This window comes from Lupinus angustifolius, chromosome LG11, assembly GCF_001865875.1.
Source record: "Lupinus angustifolius cultivar Tanjil chromosome LG11, LupAngTanjil_v1.0, whole genome shotgun sequence".
Lineage (NCBI taxonomy): Eukaryota > Viridiplantae > Streptophyta > Magnoliopsida > Fabales > Fabaceae > Lupinus > Lupinus angustifolius.
Window position 1 is genome coordinate 8,040,161 of NC_032019.1, and position 19,749 is coordinate 8,059,909.

At 34.4% G+C, this 19,749-nt stretch overlaps 1 protein-coding gene across 1 annotated transcript; it reads right to left on the reverse strand.

Annotated features, from left to right (window-relative positions):
- Positions 18,548–19,246, reverse strand: LOC109359691 (RNA-directed DNA polymerase homolog). The gene has a single exon (XM_019604386.1). It carries the CDS (start codon positions 19,244–19,246, stop codon positions 18,548–18,550), a length of 699 nt encoding a protein of 232 aa, XP_019459931.1.

A 19,749-nucleotide genomic window follows, 5' to 3' on the forward strand; every position in this document is an offset into this window, starting at 1 on the left:
TTGTTATTTAGGATTTTTGTTGTGATGTTTGTCTTTTGATGTTTTAGTCTATGTACTTGCTTTTTGGGATATAATATTTGTACTTTGTTAAAGTATGTTTTGTATGCATTTGTTTATGATTAATGTTAATGATGTTATATTGCTTACCATTGATTCCATTCTCTTAAAGCATGAAACCTATCTTTTCATTCTTTTTGGTGAAATGAAAAGGACGAGAAAAGTTGGAGTTTTTTAATTTTTGGATTACCTTCTTCAGGCAGTTATCTAAAAACAAAGAAGGAGTATATAAGATAGGGGAGTATACAAGATAGAGGAGCCTACAAGATCTTGGTTTGTAATCATAAAAATGGGGCGATTGTGAAGAAGACCTTGCTCCTGACCTTGACACGATTGTGATAAACACACCAAAATCACCAAAAGCAAGGAAAAGAAAGAAGACCTTGATGACTTAGGAGACATGCTTTCAAAGATCAAGATATTGTATAGTCTTCAAAGATTGATACTTATTTACTAAAGTCTTTTAATTATGTTTAAGCATAATCCTCAAGTAAAAAACCTTTTTGAAACATATTGAAAGCTAAGTAATGGGTTACTAAACATGAGTAATAAGTCACTAGACCTGAGTAACATCTTAGTTGAACTGAGTAACATATTAATGGGACTGAGTAGTAGGTTACCTAAACTGAATAATGTTGGGTCCCACAAGCCTCTATAACTCACCTAGAGGGGGTGAATAAGTGATACGTTATACGATTACCGTTGTTCGATAAAGTAACAAAGTACAAAAAATTATACATTGTTTATTCAATTAAACACAGCTATAATCGATTAACTCGTTCTGCTATTAATTGATTAACTAAACACCTTAATCGATTATTTAGTTCTTGTTCAATGAAATCAATTTTCTTTCGATCTCTAAGATTACCAAGATTCAACTAAACTTATATGCATTTATTACAGAAGATTAAGAACAGTAAATGCACAATATAGAATATGCAATTAGCACAGAGTTATATACATGACATGTTAAGAAAATCAAGTAATACGGAAATATTAAAAGTTAAGGGATAAGAAGAATGAGATACGATATTTTATCCTGGATCGTATGTGGTCCACTGTAAACTATATCCCGGCCTCCCCTTCTAATCTTGGGAGATTTTTCTTCACTATGAAATCTTAATGTATTCTTACAAACAAGTTTCCAATATAAGACGCAAGACGCTACTTTCTTGATCTCTATAAACTTGACAACCTCAGTTTGACCTCTCTCTCGCATACTAAGATCTCCTATTTTTTCGTGATTAGGCCACAACCAGGTATCGCTCGATACCAAGACCCCTTGCTTCTTGTGAAGACACACCTAACAACAACTAGGATTTTTCCCAAACCTATTCTCCTTTAATAGTGATAACAGTCACATCAAGAGAACATGTTATTGCCTTGTCTAACAATTCTTTCAAGTTATGTGTGCACCTCAATGTGTAGATTTAACCACTCTTCTTATAATCTAAGAACCCTTCTAATGATCTCATAATTACAGAACACGAAATGTGAGATGCAAGGTTTCTTTCTAACAAAAGATTTAACAATTAAGTTCAACGAGTATCTTTGTAAAGATTCACCCTTTTCTCTTTTTCAAAAGAATGCTTTTGAAAATATCTCTAAAGATGTGAAAGTGAAAGAGCTTAAGATTTTCAGAATAATGTGTAATCCATTTTTCCTATATGTGTTCTAACTCTATGAATCAATGTTCATCTATGTTATGAAGCAATATGAAAAAATTGGGTTAATATACCATTCTATTTTTAACCGTAGTTAATCGATTATACCTTAAACACCTTAATTGATTATTTAGTTCTTGTTCAATGAAAACAGGTTTTTTTCGATCTCCAAGATTACCAATATTTAAATAAACTTATATGCACTTATTACAAAATATTAAGAACAATAAATGCACAATACAGAATAGGCAAACTACATCCCGACCTCCACTTCTAATCTTGGGAGATTTTTCTTCACTATGGAATCTTAATGTATTCTTACATTTAAGCTCATCAATAAAATTTTACGATTCACAAATTTTCTTTTCATGTTCCAAAATTAACCTTTTCCTATCCACATACTTTTTTCTAACTTTTTAAGATCTTCATGCATTTCAACATAAGTATCATATAGCATATCATACGTGGGGGAATCATCGGAGTTAGAACTAGAATTTCAAGAGCTTACCTCACTAGATTCATCTTGCTTGCTAATTTGGCAAGAATTCTGATTTTACACCATAAGGCATAGCTTGGTCGATTCTTCATCTTCCGAGGTGTTTGATGTTGTGTCATCTTCGGGTACATCCCAAACAATGTATGTCTTCTTGGTCTTGATGTCCCAAGAGTCTTTATTGTCATTCTCAATCTTCTTGAGATAAGTATGACATAAGTACCTCTTTTGCCCTACTTTTCCATACTCATGGCAAGTCACTTTGTCTTTGGGATACTTGCCCTTCTTGATTGAGTCTTTTTCATTTTCTTTCGGAATATTTTTGAATCCTCCCTTATTTCTTAAGAACTTTCAGAATTTGTTGACAAGGAAGGACATAGTTTCATCATCGACGTCAGAATTAGACTCATCATCATTAAATTTCACTTCTTGAATGTGGAGTTGTTTCTTTGAAAGAGATTCCCTTGTTGTTCTGGTCCATTTTTTCATGGATTTTCAAGCATCCTAGCTCCATCTCATGTTCTTAAAGCTTTTCGAAAAGCGTTGTGAGTGACATAGAACCTAAGTCTTTTGATCCATTATTGTCATCACCTTTGATTGTCATGTCCTATCAAGACATCTTAAAACTTTGTTAGTCAATTCACCATTAGCAAACACTTTATCTAATGCAACAAGATGGTTAACAATGTGACTAAATCATTTTTTCATATCACAAATAGATTCATGTAGAAACATGTGAAATAACTCATACTCATATGTCAATGTATTTAATCTAGCCTGCTTGACCTCACTGGTGCCTTCATGGGTTACTTGCTTAGTATCCCACATTTCTTTCACACTCTTGCAATGTGAAAATCTAAATAACTCATCATATGAAAGTGTAGAAGTAAAAACATTTTTTTGTTTTCAAATCATGTTGCACTTTTCTCTTTTCTGTATTGGCCAAGAGACGTTTTGGCTTTTCTTTAGTTTCACCTTACACTAAGTGTAGTGGAATAAAAGGTCCATATCGTACAACATCCCAAATATATGTATCTATGGCCTCAATAAAGATCTTCATTCTGACTTTTAGTAAGCATAACCCTCTCCACTAAATACGGGAGTGCGGTTGATGTAGGATCCCTTACCACCGAAAGGATTTGTAGAGTCCATAGTGTATGTCCCTAGGATCATACAAGTTAGCGATTCAGCTAGTATATTCAAACTAGATTTGATGTCACTTGTTGGTACACAAGGGCTCTAAACTTCACCTAGGGGGTGAATAGGTGGTGCGGTACTCAATTATCATTACTTGATTGAAAAAGATATACTATAATTTTCCTCATTATTTAATTTATTAACATATGCCTTAATCGATTAAACGCTTCTGCATATAATCGATTAACTCAAGAACTTAATTGATTAACCTAATCTTGTTTCTTTAAAATCCGTTTTCTTTAAACATTAAGATGCAAAGAATTGATAAACTTATATGCAGTCTACCAGATAATAAAATGCAGTTAATGGCACAAAAAATATTATGCAATTAACACCAAAAGATTATAATGCCATGTATAATAAATCAAACAATGTGAAAACGTAAGGAGTTAAAGGATAAGAAGAATGAGACTATGGCTTTTATCCTGGTTCGTTTGCTTGTCCACATCAAACTACATGCAGGCCTCCACTTCTTATCTTAGGAGAATTTCTCCACTATGAAATAATTGTGTTACAAACACACTTTCACCAAGACAACCTTGGACTTAAGCTTCTAATGGCTTGCCTTCACCCACTTCTAATGTCTCCTCACCACTTCTAAGGGACGGTTCCACTACTTCTAACTTCTCTACCTAGACTCTTGTACAGTGAACCTAGCTTCTAATGGCTCCTCGCCACTTGTAAATAAGGTTTCCCAAAACTTTTCTCTTATTCTCGGTTATATCACACACTAAAAAGAAATAACCAATACAATCGTCTACAATGAGTACAAATGAGTAATGCACCTTAATTGTGTTGAATATAAACACACTTCTTGAATCTAAAAACCTCTGTAAAAGTCTCACCCAACCTAGAATAAAGATGAGAGATGCAAGGTTTTTGAAAACTTGATTTGGCTATAAAAATCTTGAAATACTTCACTAAAGATTCATGAAGTATTCTCTTATCTCTTTTCTTGTGTATCAAAACTCTTTTCTTTCTTTTTTCAGAATCACTTTGTAAAATCTATCTTTTGATTGGAAAGTGAAAATCAATCTGAATTTCTAAATCTAATATGCAAATCGGATAAATTGGTTTAAAATACATATCGATTTTATTCGTATAGGTAATTGATTAATAGTCTACTTAATCAATTAACGATTCTCTAAAAATCAAGATTTCATAAACTATAACTTCCATTAATCAATTAACGCTTAACTGAAAATATCTCACAATACCTAATCTGCTACCTAAAGTTTAGTGAAAGAGTTCACGACCTAAACATACACCAACCAGGATAGATCATCAACAATAGAACCACCCCAAAGGAGGTTCACATCACTTATACCATTGTCATAACAACCATACTTAAGCAATTTCATATTTCTATTGTCGGGGAATCTATGGTCGAGCTTGATGCTAGAGCTAGCAAGATTGATGTGGATGTGATCCACAAGATAGACTTCTTTCGAGACCCAATTGATCTGCATTCCAAACATCGCAATGAGCAACCGACTGCTCATATGGATATCCCTTCTACTGACCAACCTGAATCTCAGCCTTCTCCATTCCATGTCGAGCCATCCTTATCTTCTGCCATGTCCTCAAATAAGATGATCATGGATGAGTTGGTCTCACTTTGAGGATTCATCACTACAAGGATAGATACCCTTGATGTTCATAATCAACAAGTCTATGTTTAACTTAGAAGATTATCTAATCGAATGGACTACATGGATATTGATAAAGATTGTGATGAGCCGAAGTCTTAGGATTGTTATTTAGGATTTTTGTTGTGATGTTTGTCTTTTGATGTTTTAGTCTATGTACTTGCTTTTTGGGATATAATATTTGTACTTTGTTAAAGTATGTTTTGTATGCATTTGTTTATGATTAATGTTAATGATGTTATATTGCTTACCATTGATTCCATTCTCTTAAAGCATGTACTTTATGGTTCATATAATTATGACCTTGACTTTATTGAGTCATATATATATATATATATATATATATATATATGACTCAATAAAGTCAAGGTCATAATTATATGAACCATAAAGTACATGCTTTAAGAGAATGGAATCAATGGTAAGCAATATAACATCATTAACATTAATCATAAACAAATGCATACAAAACATACTTTAACAAAGTACAAATATTATATCCCAAAAAGCAAGTACATAGACTAAAACATCAAAAGACAAACATCACAACAAAAATCCTAAATAACAATCCTAAGACTTCGGCTCATCACAATCTTTATCAATATCCATGTAGTCCATTCGATTAGATAATCTTCTAAGTTAAACATAGACTTGTTGATTATGAACATCAAGGGTATCTATCCTTGTAGTGATGAATCCTCAAAGTGAGACCAACTCATCCATGATCATCTTATTTGAGGACATGGCAGAAGATAAGGATGGCTCGACATGGAATGGAGAAGGCTGAGATTCAGGTTGGTCAGTAGAAGGGATATCCATATGAGCAGTCGGTTGCTCATTGCGATGTTTGGAATGCAGATCAATTGGGTCTCGAAAGAAGTCTATCTTGTGGATCACATCCACATCAATCTTGCTAGCTCTAGCATCAAGCTCGACCATAGATTCCCCGACAATAGAAATATGAAATTGCTTAAGTATGGTTGTTATGACAATGGTATAAGTGATGTGAACCTCCTTTGGGGTGGTTCTATTGTTGATGATCTATCCTGGTTGGTGTATGTTTAGGTCGTGAACTCTTTCACTAAACTTTAGGTAGCAGATTAGGTATTGTGAGATATTTTCAGTTAAGCGTTAATTGATTAATGGAAGTTATAGTTTATGAAATCTTGATTTTTAGAGAATCGTTAATTGATTAAGTAGACTATTAATCAATTACCTATACGAATAAAATCGATATGTATTTTAAACCAATTTATCCGATTTGCATATTAGATTTAGAAATTCAGATTGATTTTCACTTTCCAATCAAAAGATAGATTTTACAAAGTGATTCTGAAAAAAGAAAGAAAAGAGTTTTGATACACAAGAAAAGAGATAAGAGAATACTTCATGAATCTTTAGTGAAGTATTTCAAGATTTTTATAGCCAAATCAAGTTTTCAAAAACCTTGCATCTCTCATCTTTATTCTAGGTTGGGTGAGACTTTTACAGAGGTTTTTAGATTCAAGAAGTGTGTTTATATTCAACACAATTAAGGTGCATTACTCATTTGTACTCATTGTAGACGATTGTATTGGTTATTTCTTTTTAGTGTGTGATATAACCGAGAATAAGAGAAAAGTTTTGGGAAACCTTATTTACAAGTGGCGAGGAGCCATTAGAAGCTAGGTTCACTGTACAAGAGTCTAGGTAGAGAAGTTAGAAGTAGTGGAACCGTCCCTTAGAAGTGGTGAGGAGACATTAGAAGTGGGTGAAGGCAAGCCATTAGAAGCTTAAGTCCAAGGTTGTCTTGGTGAAAGTGTGTTTGTAACACAATTATTTCATAGTGGAGAAATTCTCCTAAGATAAGAAGTGGAGGCCTGCATGTAGTTTGATGTGGACAAGCAAACGAACCAGGATAAAAGCCATAGTCTCATTCTTCTTATCCTTTAACTCCTTACGTTTTCACATTGTTTGATTTATTATACATGGCATTATAATCTTTTGGTGTTAATTGCATAATATTTTTTGTGCCATTAACTGCATTTTATTATCTGGTAGACTGCATATAAGTTTATCAATTCTTTGCATCTTAATGTTTAAAGAAAACGGATTTTTAAGACGCAAGACGCTATTTTCAAGATATCTATGAACTTGACAACCTGGGTTTGACCTCTCTCTCTCGCCTATTAAGATCTCTTATCTTTTCGTGATTAGGCCCCAGCCAGGTATCGCTCAATACCAAGACTTCTTGCATCTCAAGAAGACACACCTAACAACTGCTAGGATTTTTCCTAGACCTATTCTCCTTTAATAGTGATAACAATCACAACAAGAGAACATGTAAGACCTTGTCTAACAATTCATTCAAGTTATGTGTGCACCTCAATGTGCAGATTTAACCACTCTTCCTAGAATTTAAGAATCCTTCTAATGATCTCACAATTACAGAAATAAAATGTGAGATGCAAGGTTTCTTTTTAACAAAAGATTTAACAATTAAGCTCAATGAGTATATTTGTAAAGATTCGCCCTTTTCTCTTTTTCAAAAGAACGCTTTTGAAAATCTCTCTAAAGATATGAAAGTGAAAGAACTTAAGATTTTCTGAATAATGTGTAATATGTTTTTCCTATATGTGTTCTAGCTCTATGTATCAATCTTCATCTATGTTATGAAGCAATATGAAAATTTTGGGTTAATATACCCTTCTATTTTTAACTGTAGTTAATCGATTATACCTGAAACTTAATCGATTAACGAGTCCTTGAAAATACCAGAAAACAGAAAAAGTAATAAACCTTAATCGATTAGACCCATACTTAATAGATTAACAGGTTCCCAAGAAATCAATGCTTAATAGACTAAAATATCTCTTAATCGATTAATGGTTTCCCAAAAAGATATTTCAATGATGTATGAACCTTCTACATGATTAATAAAAGAATGATGCATCCCTTTGAATGATGTATGATTTAAAAACTCTTTTTAAATGCATTGAAAACATATGATCATGTATGTATGCATGTACATGTAAATCATGTATGTATGCATGTCAGTCTCCTTTTAGTTATGATTGATTTTAGCTTGTGAGAGTTTCATTGGGGTTCATCCTAGCCTAGACTCTTACTAAGAAAACATCCTAAGACCTAATAAAGATATAAAATACTTAGCCTCTAGATCTTCTTGAATGCTTTGCCTTGTATGAACTTGAGTCTAGACTATATTGTTGACTTTATTGTTTTATTGATTTGGTCATCCCTTCAAGCTTGTCCTTTGATCATTAATCTTTGTTGTTGATCCTTGTCCTTATCAAACTTTGTCTTTCATCAACCTTTGTCTTCATCAAAATATATGGGATGCATGCTTGCATACACACTCTTTCTTATCCATGCATGCTTGCATCTTCAATCTCCCCCTTCTTGATGATGACAAACACTTGTTGATACTTGTTGGATCTCACAATTCTATGTTGGATCTGCATGATGGTAATCAACTATGTTTTGTGATTTTCTTGTAAGTTGATGTGCGTTTCTCCCTCTTGCTCCCCCTCAATTTGAGCATCGGGTGATTTATTCTTTTTCTTTGTGGAATCCCTCGTCTTTTCTTCTTTCTTGCAAGTCCTGCAAAACATAAACAACAACTTTTCTCCTCCTTTGGCATGATAAAAAAGTAATGTGATATATGGAAGCTTATTTCCAAAAGAAAGGAAAAACAATGCAAATTCTACAGATGTTAATCGATTATGTATTATTCAATTTTACACAAAATTGCATTTTGTAAGATGGTTAATCGATTATGGTCTGTTGTTAATTGATTAAAGTTATTGTTATGACATAATTCATTTCATATTACATGCTATTTTGCAGAAAGTTATGTAATTTGATATTTATTAGTTTCATACACTTGTTTTATACAGATTATATACATTACATGAAACCACTTGTTTTATGATACCACTTCTTGATACCTCTTGTTGGTTGAAAATTACATCCAATTTGATCAATGCAATAGATTTGAAAATTACTAAGAAATTCATTCATTCATTGATCAAACGATTACAAAAGTGATAAAACAAGTACATGATTCAATTTGAAAGCACAAAACAAGTATAGTTATAGCATGCCATTCGATTACAATTCAAGTCAAGGCACAAAAATAAACTACCAAGTTTGAAAATTTACAACGCAATGATAAAAACATATAGACTATTATCTCCTAAAACAACACCTAACTAGGACACACTAGATATCCTAATATAGTTAGGAGGTGGTTGTGGAAAGCCACCGAAGGTTCTAAATAAGAAGTGAAGTTGCTCAAAACGATTCTGATTATCTTTATCTTGTCTCCAAAACTCAACCATGAGCCTATCTTCCGTAGATTACATCCTCGAGTCAATTCGCTCATTTAGGTGTTGTTCCATGGCATCCAGATGAGCCAAACCAAATGAAGGTCCTTGAGGTATACTAGAAGCCCTTTTGAAAGTGAAGTGCACCATTGGATATTGATCTATGTTTTGATGAAGACCAACATGAAGACAGTCATGAAGATCATTCAACAAACAACATGCCGAGGACTCAAGTGGTGACTTATTAGACTTAGGTTATAATTCTTTATTATCTTTTTAGAAGTCTAAGATGCTTGCCATAGATATGTAGTCTAGGTTAGGTAAAACTAGGTGAGAGTCTAACAAGACTTAATAAAGTAATTAATCCACTAAAATGAGACATCATCTAGAAGTATATGATAATTAGGTTCATGCATTTGAATACATTGATTTTGTGCATTACAGGTAATATATTTGGAAATCATGTATTGCATGAGCATATACCATATAGGTAGTTTACCATGCATTAACAAGTTGATTTTACACTGTTTAATAGATTAAATTCTGTTAATCCATTAACGTAATCGATTATGAATAGTGTTAATCGATTAACAGAATCACAGTTTAAACAGAAAACTGAAAAACTTAAAACAATTATTTTCAACAACTCCTTAATCGATTAAATGGGTACTTAATTGATTAACTGGGACATTAGACAGTTTTCTATATAAACTGAAATCTCAGCATATGCGGCATAAGAATCCATACATTTTTACATCATTCTCTATGCATATTTTCAAGTTACTCACTGTCATATCTAGGAGAAAATATTGCATGTTGCATTAGGAGAAAGATTAGATCATGCTAAGGATTTAAGTTTTATACTTATATTTCATGTTCTTTGAAAAGCTTTCTTGCATCATTCTTGTGTTTTCTAGAAAGAAAAGAGATACTTTTTTAAGGATTGCATAATTTCAGAAACATCATGCATATACATTCATATTAGACTAGGAAGTCTTGTGAGTTCTTGCTTAGGTTTTAGTCTTTGATCTTTATTGTAATATTTGAGTATTAAGTGTAACTCAAAGCATTGTATCATGTGTAAAAATATATGTAGTATCATTGCCTCTTAATTATGTGTAAAAATATATGTTGTATCATTGCCTGATTTCTCATAACCTATCGTGCAAAAGAGCTATTAAACAAGATTTGCTGCATTCTGTTTTTAATGGGTTTAATCGATTATGGATAGTGCTTAATCGATTAACTGGGCGTTTTTCAGCATGTTTGCAAAAACCCAAAAAGCGGAACTTGAGCTCCGCCACACCTATTCAACCCCCCCCCTTCTAGGGGTATTCTTGCACTGATACCTAACAAGTGGTATCAGAGCTAGTACGACGTGCTAGCTCAACTGTATCCGCATGATCCGAAAGGGACTACATATGGGCTCTACTAATCCATTTGGCGGTGATGGTGCATCCATTAATCGATGTCCCGTATTCAGTGGTGATGGTTATGCCTATTGGAAGGTTCGTATGAGAATCTATATCGAGGCAATTGACATGGACATTTGGGATTTCGTTGTCAATGTTCCATACATTCCACTTCATATGGTGGGTGGCGAGTCTAAAGAAAAGCCTAAAGGCTTATGGACGGATATTGAGAAAAGAAAGGTCCAACATGACCTTAAGGCCAAGAACATCATTACTTCAGCCTTATCTTATGACGGATTCTTTAGAGTCTCGCAGTGCCTTAATGCAAAAGAAATATGGGATACTTTGCAAGTTACCCACGAAGGCATGAGTGAAGTTAAGCGTGCTAGACTAAATGCTCTTACGCATGAGTACGAGTTATTTCGCATGCTTCCTAATGAATCAATATGTAATATGCAAAAACATTTTACTCATGTTGTAAATCATTTGGTCGCCCTTGATAAAACTTCTACTAATGGTGATTTGTCTAACAAAGTTTTGCGGTGTCTTGACAGGAGATGGCAACCAAAGATAACCGCGATAATAGACTTAAAGAACTTAGACAACATGCCATTAGCTACTCTATTTGGGATACTCCAATAACATGAAATGGAGTTAGGGCGCTTGAGACTGAATGAAGAGTCAGGCAAGAACAAAATCACAGTTAAGGCTACAAGATTTCAAGAACAATGTATTATGTCACTGATACCTAACACCTTTCACTTTGTTGCTCCTAGTTTTTCTCACCTCACTCACCACCTTCTTCTTCATCAGAGATTTCTAAATTTACAGTGGTCCTATAATCCTCTTAACACATCCATTCACCACCATATTTATAAATGCTCATCTTGTGAATGAGATTCTCATCGACCATGTGTTATCTAAGATTTACAGCGATTATCTCCACACTAGATGTGTCAATCCCTAGATGATCAATGACACGAGAGATAAAGATCTCATATGCCAATAGTCTTGAAGAAGACGATGCAAAACCCTACATCACTTTCAGAATCTCGTCGGGCCAACTAATCAGAATTCCTTCCTTTACAGCAAACATTAACTTCAGATCATTCATAGTTGGTTGTGCGTGATTTGTGTTACGCTGAACCAAAATGTAAGCTATAAGGTAGTGTAATAACCTGATCTCTAGGGTTAATGAGCCTGCCTTAGTAAGCTCACCTTGGACAAAGTAGTGACGTCCTCTCAAGCATGACTTGTACATCTCTGTAGAGTCATACACGCTCCATTTTTCATCATTACAATCTATGAGGGAACCACCACCACAAGTCAATCCTCCAACAACCAAAAACAACAAATCATTTACTAATATCAGCTTACCTTTCACCATAATTCTATATCCACCATCCTTGTACTGAAAGTTAGCGTAGAATTCCCGAACTAGAGAGGGTTAAATGCTGCAATTTAATTCCATAAATGGAATGACCCCGTGTGCCTCCAATTCGTGCAGGAATTGAAATCTCTGCTCCACCATCCATGCCATGTCGGCATATTGGATGTATGTTGGTTTTTGGCTAATAAACCTAGCCAACCTTTCTACTTGAAGAGTAGGAGCATAAAATGGGTCTAAACCAAGGGATGGATTCTGCCCCGCATTGGAAGAAGACCCGTCCGCATTAAGATTTCTTGCACGTCTAGGATGATGTAGAGAACAATTTGATCCAGTGGTATGTTTTACTCTTTTGGGTCTCTCATTCCTCATTTTTGCAGAAATATAGGATGGATAATCAATAACAATGAATTTGAAATTAGGTTTAGAAAGGGGGTAAACTAAGGTTATTCAAATTCAACCGAATTGATGGGTTAAAGGATTAGAGGAGGAAAGAAATAGAGATTGGTTAGCTCTAATCTGAGTTTGAGGATGAATTACAGGATTAATTTAGGACAAGAAGACAGATTGTACGAGGTTAGGGTTTGAAGAAACATAACCCAGAACTGTCTTTGAATCAGTTTCATGATTGCACTTAATCGATTAACATATGTGTTAATCGATTAACGGGATTTGAATTTTAACACAGTTAATACATTATGTTCCAGCTTAATCGATTATAATTTTAAAACATTTTTAGCCTATGTCATCGATTAAAGGAACATATAATTGATTAAAACAAATAGAAAAAGCTCAGGGAATCAATTAAAACACAGAAAAACTGATTAAATAAGTCATAGAAACAGATTTTGGCATAGTTTGAATTAGTTTAGAGGTTTGCTTAGACTCTAAGGTGAAAGATCAATCCTAAACACTTAATGATCACTAAACACAGAGCCAAAAGATACATGAAAGCATATTCAATCAAGAGTGTTTATACAATTAGGAATACATGCATTTATTAGCGATAAGTGCACTAATTTAGGATTATCTATATGTCTAGCATGCATCCAAACACTTAGGCAATATATCAGAAAGAACATGTGATTAGACATTATAGTAAAAAACATGTCAAGATATTTGGTTACCTCACATGTTTTACCTCATCCTTATCAATGTGTTAGAAGTTTGTCATATTTGATGTCTTCTTTGGCCTTTCTTCAATTCTTGATTCTTGTCTTTTTCTTGCATAACATATAAATTCCTTAAAGATTATCCTCATGAGTACCTACAAAACAGTTAGCATACTTTTCCTCTCCTCTTTTGGAGATGACTTAACCAAACATTAAATTTGAAAGCGCAAGGAGTCAAGACTTGCACATTTGATGCTAACCTAAGTTTTGATGAAGACAATGGACAAACATGTAAGCTTGAAGATCGTACAACAAACAACGAATCGAAGACTCAAGGATAGCATCTATAGACTTAATGTGTTGTAAGTTTTATCTTTATTAGAAGTCGTAAGATGTTTGCCTTAGATCGAGTCTAGGTTAGGAAAACCTAGATGGAGTCTCACAAGAGCTTAAATATAAACAAGATTAAAATTGAGACATCACATCTACATATCATAAGGTAAATAGGTTCATGCATCCATACACATAGTTAATATGCATTAAAGATAATATATTTTGAAAAGCTATGTTTAGCATGTTCATATATCATATAGGTAGTTTACCTCATATCAAGAAACTATTTTTCAATCAGCATAATTGAATAAGTATTATGTGTAATCTATTATCAAGAATTATAGTAACTAACCAACCTGATATTGTTAGTGTGTTAATCGATTAAGACATGATATAATTGATTAAGACATAACAGAAAACTAACTTTTAATAGCTCGTTTATCGATTAAGTGGACGTATAATCCATTAACTATAGCATCAGTTCGTTTGGTATAAATGCCGGAATTCTGGTCCATATGGCATAACATTCAAAATTTTCATATTTTCATATCTTGCATATTCAGAAGATCTTTAGCATACATTTCCATATATAGTGCATTAGATAAGTTTAGAGATTAAGGGCATGTTGATTATTGGTCAGAATTTCAAGTTGTAGCATGCATCTCTAGGGCTTTTCATGCATATCATTCATTCTTGAGTTTCTTGATTATTTTCAAAGTAAAAGTAGCAAAATATTTTCAGAGAATTGTAAAATATATTTTTCATGAAAACCTTTTTATAAGTTTCGCATATAGAATAGGTTCTTGTGAGTATCTGTATCGATTTTTAGAGTTGTGTTTAAATTGTAATATTCGAGTATTCAGTACTCAAGACCACTCAAATTATGTATTGATCGAGGAAAGTGATCTCTTGGTGAGTAACGTCACTTCAAGAAGAGATCTTGTTATTCTTCACTGAGTTTGAGAGATTTTTGGTGAGAGTGAGACCTGGCTAGGGCCTATTTGAGAAAAGATAGGAGATCTTAGTAGGCGATAGAGAGAGGTCAAACTGAGGTTGTCAAGCTCGTAGAGTCCAAGAAAGCATCTTAGTTTTTGTTGAATATTGGAAGTTTGTGTTGTATCAAACATTTTCTATAGTGAAGAAGAAAGTCTCCCAAGATCTAACGGGGAGGCCTGGATGTAGTTTGCACTGACCGCAAATCAACTAGGATAAAAATATCCTCATGCACAATATTCTAACCCTAACTCATTTACTTTTTCTTATTGTATTCTCGGATTTGATTGATTCTGTATTACTTGGTATAATATGTTTAATCATCATTCTGTAATTATTGTAATCAATTAATTGAATAAGGATCGGTAATCAGTGACTTGGGTTGCAAGAAACCAGTAAAATCAAGATTCTGCAAGATCACAGGATAGTCGATTAACAACCTGAGTAATCGATTAAGTCTAGCACGGTTTAATCGATTAATTTCGAGCTTAATCGATTAAGTGCAGAAACATTCTGTTTTGTGCAAAATATTGGAAAAGCGGAGTAAGGGATCCACGATACATATTCAATCCCCCTTCTGGGTGTATTCTGACATGTTGATACCCAACAAGTGGTATCATAGCTAGTACGAAAGTGCTACCATGATCGCTTATTCGTTTGATCCTAGAGGATATTATGATGGATTCCACAAACCCTTTTGGCGGCAATGACGCATCCATCAATAGCCCTCCGATATTCAGTGGCGAGGGGTACGCCTACTAGAAGGTGCGCATGAAGATCTTCATTCAGGCGATTGATACAGACATTTGGGAATCCATGGTCAGTGGTCCTTTGGTTCCACTCTACTTGGTGGACGATGAACCTAAAGATAAGCTGAAACGTTTATGGACTGATGATGAACGTAGAAAGAAAAGCCATCATGGAGTCGAAAGATTTGGATTCCATGCCTTTATTGATGTTGTTTGGAAAACTCCAAGAACACGAGATGGAGTTAGAGAGCTTGACTATGAAGGAGGATTCAGATAGGAAGAAGACAGGCATCTCTCTCAAGGCAACCTCTTCAAAAGATCATGAAGAGAAAAAGGATGATGATTCTGACTCCGATCTGGATGAGGAAACCATGAACCTCCTTGTACGAAAGTTTGGAAAATTCTTGAAGAAAAGAGGAGGATTCAAGAGGATCCATAAGAAAGAAGCACGATACTCAACCAAGAAAGGCAAGAATCCAAAGGAGCACTTCACTTGCCATTAATGCGGGAAGGTCGGACATATGAGGCTACAATGTCCGACCTATCTCAAAAAGGTTGAATCTGAGAAGAGCACTCCTCAAGACTTCAAATCAAAGAGAGCATACATCATATGGGATGCTCCCGATGAGGAATCGTTATCGAGCACATCTGATGAGAAGGTATTGAAAGGTTTTTCTAGAGGTTTCCCCCTCAACAAATTGTCCCGGCAACGGCACCAATTTGTTGAAAGCGAAGTTTCTCTTCGGTTTGTTTCCTTTATTTGGTTAAGTAAGTGAACTAGATTTTATTCTTTGTTCACCATCTCGTCTTTGTTCAAATAAATTCCAACACTGGTATAATGTTTTCAAGAATATTCTAGTTACAACTTACTTCTAATAATCATGTGAACAAGTTATTCTTTCTTTTCCCCATCTCGGTTTTGTTAGAATAAATTCTAACGCCGCTACAATGGTATTGAAGCAATCCCCTATTACATAATTATTAAGTACATTTGAATACCATCTCGGTTTTGTGGAATAAATTCCAACACCGTTTTAATGGTATTCTAATGTACAAAAGTGATGAATAGTTAGTTTTTAGAAACAAATAAATAAATAAAGAACAAAAGAATAATAAAGTTAAGTGACATTTATTTATTTACTCCCTTCTAGGTTCCTTTTATTAACAAACCAAAATAAAAATGCTAACAAAAGACAATGATAAAGGAAGTAAATATTTACCAAATATTGGGTTGCCTCCCAGTCAGCGCTATTTTAACGTCATTAGCTTGACGTTTGACTTTGAACGAGATTATTCTGATTGCTCATTGATGATGGAGCCTGACTCATCACCCAAATAAGGTTTTAATCTCTGTCCATTTACTACCCAATTTGCTTTCATCTCGGGATCTTTCAACTCAATTGCTCCATATTCTTTTACTTCTTTGATGACAAATGGTCCTGTCCATCTGGTTCTCAATTTTCCTGGAAGTATTTTGAGCCTTGAGTTGAATAGAAGTACTTTTTTGTCCTTGATAAAAAAAAAATTTATTCTGGAATCACGGTTCTTCTTTGTTTTTCCTTATATAGTCCTGAAGATTCGTATGCTTGGAACCTCATTGCTTCCAGTTGATGTAATTGATCTCGTCTTTTAATATCTGCATCCTTCAAATCAATGTTTAGAAATTTGAGAGTCCAATAGGCCTTATGCTCCAACTCAACTGGTAGATGACAAGCTTTGCCATAAACAAGTTAAAATGGAGTTTTGCCTATTGGTGATTTAAATGCAGTTCTATAGGCCCAGAGAGTATCATCCAGTTTTTGTTACCAGACTGTTCTTGAAGCAGAGACTGTTTTTTTCCAAAATTCTTTTTAACTCTCTGTTTGATACCTCCGCTTAGCCGTTTGTTTGTGGGTGATAAGGTGATGCTACCTTGTGTTTAACATTATAAAATTCTAAGGTTCTTTTTAATTGGGAATTGATGAAATGAGATCCCCCATCACTTATCAATACTCTTGGTGTGCCGAAACGAGTAAAAATATTCTTTTTCAAAAAATTTACCACAGTTTTTTGCATCGGCTTTGGGTGTTGCCAATTCTTCCACCCATCTGGAAACATAGTCAACAACCACCAAGATATATTCATTTGAAAATGATGATGGGAAGGGTCCCATAAAGTCAATGCCCCAACAATAAAAAATTTCTATTTCTAGGATATTTTGTAAAGGCATTTCACTTTGTTTCCCAAGTCCCCCAAACCTTTGGCATGCATTATACTTTTGGACATACATTTGGGCATCTTTATAAATGGTTGGCCAAAAGAATCCATATTCTTTTACTTCTTTGATGCCAAATGGTCCTGTCCATCTGGTTCTGATTTTTCCTGGAACTACTTTGAGCCTTGAGTTGAATTGAAGTACTTTTTGTCCTTGATAAAAAAGTTTCTTTCTGATTCTGGAATCATGGTACTTCTTTGTTTTTTCCTTATATAGTCTTGAAGATTTGTATGCTTGGAACCTCATTTCTTCCAGTTGATGTAATTGATCCTAAGGCTTTATAGTTTGCCATATCAGCAAACCATTGTCTTGTTTGAAGTTGAAATAGCTTTTCATCAGGAAATGTTTCTGCTATTTCTTGTTCTCTTAACGCGACTTCTTTATTTACACATCCTGACAAGTGATCTGCCACTTGGTTTTCTTTGCCACTCTTGTCGCGAATTTCTAAGTCATATTCCTGCAAAAGCAAAACCCATCTAATCAACTGTGGCTTGGAGTCAGGTTTTTTTAGAAGATATTTGATTGTGGAATGATCAGTATAAATAAATTTTTTTGCTCCAATCAAATAGGTTCTAAATTTTTCCAATGCAAACACTATTGCTAGCAGTTCTTTTTCGGCTGTAGCATAATTGATTTGTGCTTCGTTTAGAACTTTGCTAGCATAATGTATTGCATGAAAAACCCGTTCCTTTCTCTATCCCAGAACTGCACCAACTGCATAATCACTTGCATCACAAATTAATTCAAAAAGGGATTTCCAGTTTGGTGCAGTAATGACAGGAGCAGTTACCAAGCATGATTTTAAATGATTGAATGCTTCTAGATAGAATCCAGCATGTCCGAGAAAACTTCTGATTCCTTTAACATTTGTTGGAGGAGGCAGCTTTTCGATTACTTATATCTTAGATTTATCAACTTCCAATCATTTGGCTAAAATTTTGTGCCCGAGTACAATTCCTTCAGTGACCATGAAGTGACATTTTTCCCAATTTGGAACCAAGTTAGTCTGTTCGCATCTTTCTAAAACTGTTTCCAAGTTTGTCAAGCAAGTTTCAAAGGATTCTCCGAAGACAGAAAAATCATCCATGAAGACCTCGATGCATTTCTCCACCAAATCAGCAAAGATAGCCAGCGTGCATCTTTGAAAAGTTGCAGGAGCATTATATAGTCCGAATGGCGTTTTTTTGTATGCGTAAACACCAAATGGACATGTAAATATCGTCTGTTCTTGGTCCAATGGATCCACAGTAATTTGATTGTATCCAGAGTACCCATCCAAGAAACAGTAGAAGGCTCTTCTGAATAATCTTTCCAGTATTTGATCCATGAAGGGCAAGGGAAAATGATCCTTTCTTGTGGCGCCATTAAGTTTGCGGTAGTCGATACAAACTCTCCAACCAGTAACGGCTCTGGTTGGAATCAGTTCATTGTTCTCATTTCGAATTACTGTCATCCCTCCTATTTTTTGCACCACTTGAACTGGACTTACCCATTTACTATCTGAAAGGGGGTAGATCATACCAGCTTCTAAAATTTTCACAATTTCTTTCCTCACCACTTCCTTCATTGTCGGATTAAGTCTCCTTTGCGGTTGAGCACAAGGTTTATAATCATCTTCCATCATAATTTTGTGCATACAATATCATGGACTGATGCCTTTGAGATCTTTTAATGTCCATCCAAGTGCTTCTTGATGCTTCTTCAAGACTTGTAAAAGTTTTTCTTCCTCCAAATTGGACAGCTTACTGTTGATGATTACTTGATTGTTGGCCTCTCCATCTAAGAAAGCATACTTTAAATGAGACAGTAATTCCTTCAACTCCAGTTCTGATACTTTCTCTGCTGGTCCACTTGAATTTTGGTGAAGAAATAATTCATCAGAAAAGTGTTTAATGATTTCTTCCTCCACTTTGTTTTCATGCATCTCCAAAGATTTGTCAGGTTGAGGGTGTTCTGCGCAAATTTATTCAACAATATCTAATTGCAAACATTTCCCTTTGTCCGTCGGATGATGCATTGCATGGAAAAAGTCAAACTCAATTTCATCATCTGCAACTCGAACTAGTAATTTGCCATTTTCCATGTCAATCTCCATTTTTGTTGTCCTCATAAAAGGTCTCCCTA

Coding starts and splice junctions, on each gene's coding strand:
- LOC109359691 (XM_019604386.1), bottom strand. CDS start 19,246: ATGGAAGATGATTATAAACCTTGTGCTCAACCGCAAAGGAGACTTAAT.